General features: G+C 42.1%; 1 protein-coding gene across 1 annotated transcript in view; it reads left to right on the forward strand.

Annotated features, from left to right (window-relative positions):
• The first annotated feature begins 7028 nt into the window (after nt 1-7028).
• The window catches only part of RRP1B (ribosomal RNA processing 1B), a 33876-nt gene continuing 33405 nt past the window's right edge, over nt 7029-7499 (forward strand). Inside the window, exon 1 of the mRNA XM_025214539.1 lies at nt 7029-7067. Within this exon, the coding sequence (XP_025070324.1) occupies nt 7029-7067 (39 nt within the window). The remainder of the gene's footprint in view (nt 7068-7499) is intronic.

A 7499-nucleotide genomic window follows, 5' to 3' on the forward strand; every position in this document is an offset into this window, starting at 1 on the left:
AGTGCTGAGGCAGTGTATGAGGGGCCTATGTGGTGCAGGGGGAGCCTCACATGGCATAGTGTAGCCCACGCAGCATACAGCCTAGGAGTGGGCAGCCCAGGTCGCTCAGAAGTTGCATAGCTCTGGTCTAAATGATACCATACCACTTTGATTTATACAAAAGAATTATAATATTCTCTAGATAATTCATCATCCCATTCCTTAAATATATATTCGTATCTTCTTTGCTGCTTTTATAGATGTTAGTGTGCATTAAGCTGGGGTGCATAATTTGTGCAGTTTAGTGTGATGCCCTGGTCTGTCTAAGTTGATAGACTGAATACAGTGCCCGGTAAAAAGTATGAGAGTGTAAGAGTGGTGCTGTAGCCATGGTGGTCCAGAAATTATGCAAGAGGCTTATCTAATTCTATCCCAACTATGCAGTTGGTCCAATAAAAAATATTACCCTAAGAAAACCTTGCCTCCTGGAAAATATATGCACTGCTTGCATTTTTCCTCTCTAGATTATCCAAACTGAATTTTATTTGTCATTGTGTTGTTTATTCAACTAGCTTTTAATTGTGAAGTTCCTCGGATTTTTCTTTGATCCTAACTTTCTTGTGCAGGACCTTGTCAAAGGCCTTTAAAAGGCTAAATTATGCTAGCTGACTATCTTTTATTGATTTTTTTTTAATGTTCAAAGAACTTTGAAACATTTATCTTTTCACAAACCATATCAATTAAAACTTACCATAGCATGACCTTTAAAACCTTTTGTTGTTTTTTCTAAATTAATATTTCAACCTATTTGCCACATCTAGATGCAGGAGTTCACATTTCCTTCATCACCTAAATGTCTTGTAAAAATATCAGTACGTTGTAACAAGAAGAGTAAGGAAGAATAAAAAAAATTATTAAGATTTTTGCTTAGACAGACACTGCCAATTTTCATTATAGTAAGGGGGGGACGTTAATGAATGTTGCTTTGAAAATTATACTTACTGCTTCCAGTTTTTGTAATTTTATATTCACATTTTTCTGTCCTATGAAAATCTTTTTCTCTTTCCAGTTGTATTTGGAAAAAACATTGCACAAACAATGAGGCTACTAAAGCTGTGGTCCTCCATGTCTTCTACAACTGGCCTCTTGTACCTGTATAGAGCATTACTGATTTTCAGTGGGTTCCATGTGAAAGTAGGAATTTTACTCTGTGGAACATCTTATAAAAATGGGAGTTTAATTAGCAATATTTAAAATGTTCTCCAATGGGCAAAGTAAGCAAACTGAAAAAAAAATTCTTTTTAAATTCTAGTAATCTTAGATGTTACTTTAAATTATAGAAAATAAAAATCATTTCAACAAGAAGTATGATTTGAAAACTGGTTGAATGTTTTAATGGTAAAGATATTCACAACAATTGGGAGAAATCAAAACACCTGGGATTACAGCTGCACCTGAGTTCCAGGTTTGTAGCAAGGTCCAGGACAACAAATCACACTGCAAGATCAGGGCTATGAATAGATGAGGAAAGCATAATTACTGGCTTTTAGGAATCACAGGATGATCATAGGAAAGTAGGTCTGGAAGGAACCTCACAAGGTCATCTTGTCAAGCCCCCTGCTCAGGTAGGATCATCTGTAACTAACCCATCTCAGCCAAGTGTCAGTCTAACCTACTTTGGAAAGTTACCAAGCATGGAGATTCCACAACTTCTCTAGGTAGCCTGTCCGCCCTCATATTCAGAAAGTTCTTCCTAAGCTCCAGCCTAAATTTCTTCTGCTGCAGCTTAAGGCCATTACTCCTATTCCTGTCTTCAACAGCCACAAAGAAAAGCCCATCTATGTCCTCTCTATAATCACTCTTCAAGTATTTGGAGACTGCCCCCCCACCCAGTGCTTTCTTCTCCAGACTACATTACCCTAGTTCTTTCAGCCTCTTCTCATAAATCTTGTCTCCCATGACCCTTATCATTTTTGTTGCTCTGCGCTGGACTGTTTCCAAACTGTCTACCTCCTTCCTGCAGTGTGGGGCCCAGAGCTGAACATGGTACTCAGTGAGGCCTCATCAGTGCTGAATAGCCTTGCTACAGTCACCATGCCCACTGCTCTCCCCTCATTCACAGATCCTGTCACTGTATCATAGAAAGAAATCAGATTGGTCAGGCATGATTCGCTCTTGGTGAATCCATGCTGATGGTTCTTGACCACCTTGTTCTTCTTTAGGCATCTTACAGTAGATTCCTTGAGGACCTGCTTCACGATTTTTCCAGGTATTGAGCTCAGGCTGATAGCTATAGTTCCCCAGATCCTCCTCCTTCCCTTTTTGAAAAATGGGCACTATACTTGCCTCTTTCCAGTCATCTGGGACCTCACCCAACCTCCACAAGTTTTCAAGGAAAATAGCCAGTGGCTCTCAAATTACCTCAGCCAATGCCTTCAGTAACCTCAGGTGCATCCCATCCTGGCCCTGCCAACTTGAAAGCATCTAGCTTCTGTAAATAATCCCTAGTCTGTTTTGCCATTACTATAGGCTGGGTGTCTCCTTCCCTTTCTCTGCTGCCAACTGCACTTGTCATCTGGTAGCTGCCCCTATTTATGAAAAATGAAGTAAAAGACATTAAATACTTGGCCTTCTCCACATTGACTGTGACTAGATTGCCTTCTGCATTCTTTAAGGGAGATATAGAATCTCTGGTCTTCCTCTTACTTTTGGCGTGCCTGTAGAATACTTTTCTATTGCCTTTTATGTCCCTTGCCTGCTGCATCTCGAATTGTGCCTTGGCCTTCCTAATTTTCACCCTGCATGCCCATGCAATACTCTCTTAGTCTTCCCTAATAATATGGCCGAGTTTCCACTTTTAATAGAATTCCTTTTTGAATTTCAGCTCCTTGAAGAGCTCTCTGTCTAGCCAGGCTGGTTTCTTCTTGCACTTCCCATTCTTCTGTCACATTGGGATTGCTTGCTCCTACAACCTTAAAAAAGCCTCAACAAAGTGTAGCCAGCTCTTCTGGACATCTTTTGCCCTCAGGCTCATCTCCCAAGATATCCTGCCGACCAAGTCCCTGAGTTTCCCTTGGCCAGGGTCAATTCTGAGCAGACAAATATGCAATAATGGCCTCCCATCATGCCAAAATACCCACTTTAATTTCTACAAAATGCTTTGAATATTTACATTTCCTTATTCATAGACTCTTATATAAGTGCATGCTATAATATCTGGAACTAGAAAAAGAAAGAGAGGAAAAATTATAGTTTTATCTGCTATTCAAAAGTAAAATGGAGAACAAATTAGGTGGCCCCACTGTTTTTGTAAGTTTTAGTCTTTATTATGATGGACATTATGAACTGCATCTTTTGGATTTTATAGTCTGACTATCTCGTTAGACATTCTTAAAATAGAAAAATATATCAAGACAGGCTCTTCTTATTGTAACATTGTAATCCTATATGAAAATCCCACTTTGCCCCCAGGCAGTGATTTAAACTAAAATAAAACAAAACTTAGAAGCAAAACCAAAAAATATAGTTTCCAGATAGGACAGATGAGGTTATGGTTAAGAAAATGCACAGAAGCTTAGAAAATCTAGGTTCAGCTTTATGGGACTTCTGGCTAAAGCCAGGCTCTGACCCTGCAAAGTATTCTTTGTGAGTGAAGAGTGCTAAGTGGGAGGCAAAGGCTTCCACCAGCATGGATCCATATACTTCTTGATTTCTAACATCCTTATTTGAAATGAGAATAATAATATTTCTGCATGTCCAAGGATGTTGGCAATGCTGGTCAGAGTTGGTCACAGAGATGGTGACAACTGTGTTCCTGTTATTATTAAGATGTATATCCTACTGCAAAAGGGAACCCCTGCCCGTTACCAGGAGAGGTTGAACAGGTAAACCACCAGGGATCAGGCAGCTAATAAGGCAATTAGCTGCACTTGGCACTAGAGATAGACGAACAAAAGGGACAATCAGGAAGTGAGCTGGGTTGAAGATGAGGAATGTAAACCAGTCCCTGAGTTGAAAAGGTTGATTTGGGCCTGTAGGCAGCAAGGTGAAGTGGTCCTGTGTAAGGTGGTTGTGGGAGGTGGGCTGATTGGTGTCTAAGCAGTCCCAGAGAGCTGTGAAGAAGAGGCCAAGGGGAATTAGCAGCTTGCAGGGAAGTATTAACCTAGAGTTGGGAGAGGTTTTTGTTTCACAGCTTTTGGGCTGATGTTTACATTTTGATTAGATCCAGTGGAGAACTGGATTATGGCTGTAAGGGGAGGAGGAGGCCATAGTTGGGGGTGCTTTAGGGTGCCTTCCTGCAATAAGCACCAGTGTTCAGGCCCTGAGACGGGGGCAGAGATGATTAAGGTGCAAGTGGATCCTAAGAAGGGGATTGTTATAGAGGGAGGACTGAACCTGGAGGCTGAGGCTTTGAACAGCATGCTCAGGTAGAGGGTGTAGCCACAGAGAAAGAGGGCTGAGTCTGTGACAGCTGAGACCCCAGCAAGTGCCCAGAACCTAAATGGGGTGCACCCCCCCCCCCTTTACTGAGAGAGGTCAGAAAGTCCCAGGTATAGCTGGTTGAAGTGGACAGATCAGCCTACCCCACAGGGTGATTACTGACCCTCAGGGATCCCCTCCCCAACAATAACAACCAACACTGAAGTCATGGCAGGCAAGCAATAGGAGGTGAACCAGGGTTGAGAAAGCAGCAGCAACTGGGGCAGACCCCTGTGAGTACTACATGTACCCCATCCAGAAAGTCTTGGGGTGACTTGCAAGAAATGAGAAGCCACCAACAGCTAAGAAACAAGACTAAGCTCCCTAGAAAATAGAAAAACTTTAAAATTCTACCGCACCCCCCACATTCCTGCCTATTGCCCATAAAAGCAAATCCTTCAGGCAATCCCTGCCATACTTCCCAACTCTTCCAAACCCCAGTCACATTTAGGTACAATAAAACACTTCCTGCTTTCCCCACTCCATTCCCATCCACTCTTAGTTCCCTTGCCTCACACCCAAGGAAGATCTCTCCATTCTCTCCCAGTGTCCCTTTCAAGTCTGCACCCCACTCTCATACAGGTCTGTGGTGCTCCCAAAGAACTCATCACTCTTTTTCCTCTCACCAATAAACACCTTTCACTCAAAAGAACTATAACAAGGAAGTAACTGAAAGACCTTCCATCCCAGGAAGACGTTGGGAAACATTGGACTTCACTAGATGACTTCTTGAGGTCCCTTCCAACACTCATTTTCTACGATTCAGTTTGCAAATTGGTAATACCCTTTTCATCTCTGAGGCAGGGTTTCAAGTGGTAAGGTGCAGGTGTTGAGTGACCTTGGCAAAGGGCGGGGTCTTTTAAGCAAGCAAAAAGCATGGTGCAAACATGCATGGGCACTCTAGGCATGGCTGCTACATAAGAGCCCAGGTTTTCAGGGGAAATCATCACACTGTGGCTGGTGCTTTGCTCCTAGATGCAGCCTGGGGAGGGTAGTGATGGCTGCCACCAGGCTCCTGAACCTCCAGCCTTGTCCTTCTGCCATGCTTTTCAGTGTTGCCAGGTCTTAAATTGAAATGACTGTATTGGAAGCTCAAAATTATCGTATTTGCTGAAAAACTATTGTACACTGAAAAACCTATGCACCAAGTATGCAAATAAGTCTTATTTACTTTATATTGCTTACTGTAACTCCAGTGAGCGAGAAGTGGGTCATCAAAGTTGAAGCATTTCTTGATTTCAAGGCAAGCCATCATAAGAAAGTGCTCATTGGCAGCAAACCCCAAAGTTGGTTAAGATTCCGAGAGTGACTTGAGTTTTTCATATGTTGTACCAATCAGCTGCCTCAAAAATGATCATGCATGTTGATGGCTTCTACTATTATGGATCATATAAGGTTGTATGATCGTATATTGTACAAATGCCATTGTTTGAGTTTACTTTTACTCTTTGCTATTCATTCCATCTAGGAAGAGCGCATACCCACTGCAGCTGCTTCCTCAGCCTTGTAGTGAGCATGTTTGTTTTTACCCTGAAATAGAATAGTTTTCTGATAGCATACTGTTAGGTTAACAATAATTTGGATTATTAAGAAGTATTAGCTTTGCAGCTGAATACAAGGCATGACCTGTGGCCTAGCAATGCCGCTGACCACAAGGCAGAATGATAGCTAAGCCTTTGCTTGTGTCAAGTAATCATTTTAACTGTGTTAAGCATTTTCTGAGTAAAATGCAGCAAGTGAATCTGTGTCTGTGTGCTGTAAAATCAGCTACAGCAAGGAACAAGATAAGACAAAGAAGCCATTGTTCTAAGTACAGTGATCGTGTCCTTAAGAAGTATCTACTACTGCAAGTTCTTGCTAAGGTATCATAATGTTACTGTTACTTAACTTTTAGCTTTTAAAGTGCTAGTTCAGCTTAATAGAAATATGCTGTTATAAAGATTTGTAAAGCACTGCCCAAGTATTGCTTTTGTTAACCCTGTAGTCTTGCCTTGTTGTAAAAAGTATAAAAGATCGCCCCACCCTTTAGGGGGGCGCCATTTTGCCTCTTTGCTGGCTTAATGGTCATTGCTCGAGCAAATATACTGCAGTAAAACTTTACCCGTGGTTGTCTGGTTTCTATGCAGCTAGACAATGAACCCCAGGGAGTTTTCTCCCACCGCAGCCTGACAAAGGGTGTTTGTACCTGAAAGCTTGCAAAGAAGAATTTTTCCAACTATTTGAGCTGGTCTAATAAAAGATATCAGATTTACCCAAAGAACCCTGTCTGCCTATGTCCTTAGACCAACAACCTATACCCCTATAGTTTGAGTTTTGCCTGTGCTGCATCAATGAGCTGCCTTAAAAATGACTGCATTTTGAAGGCTTTTAATACTGTTGATTGTACAAGGATTAAAATAATTGTACACGTCATAGTTTGGGTTTTGCCTATGTTGCATCAAGGAACAGTCTCAAAAATGATCATGCATTTTGAAGGTTTTTAGTATTGTTGACAGTACAAAGATTAAAATTATTGTACAAATGCCATAGTTTGGGTTTTGCCTATGCTACATCAAGGAGCTGCCTCAAAAATGATCGTGCGTTTGGAATGTTTTTCCTACTATTGTCAGGTATCCAGCTTGTAGCCGTATTGGTCGAGGAGCAAAAGGAATCAGAACTCGTGGTAGAGGTGATATCTTTTGTTAGACCAACTAGATTTTTGCAAATTAAAAAAAAAAATTCTTACACTCAAAATTAAAGAAATTATTTTGCACAAATGTAGTTGGTCTAATAAAAGATATCACCTCCACCACGGGTTCTGATTCCTTTTCCTATTGTTGGTCGTACGAGGGTGGAAACGATTGTCCAATGATTGCCTAAGGATCGTTCCCCTGGCAAGCCCGGCCCGAGTAGAACGCGGGCTGCCGGAACCGGCAACTTGTGCGACAGAGGGCGCTTGTGACGTCATCAGGCGGCGTTCGATGGAACGCGGCGGCGGTTCCATCCGGGGCGGTCGAGCAGCGGCAGCGGGCGGGGGGCGGAGCGTGGGGGGGGGGGCACCA

Source organism: Alligator sinensis, unplaced genomic scaffold (assembly GCF_000455745.1).
Source record: "Alligator sinensis unplaced genomic scaffold, ASM45574v1 scaffold643_2, whole genome shotgun sequence".
Taxonomy (NCBI): domain Eukaryota; kingdom Metazoa; phylum Chordata; order Crocodylia; family Alligatoridae; genus Alligator; species Alligator sinensis.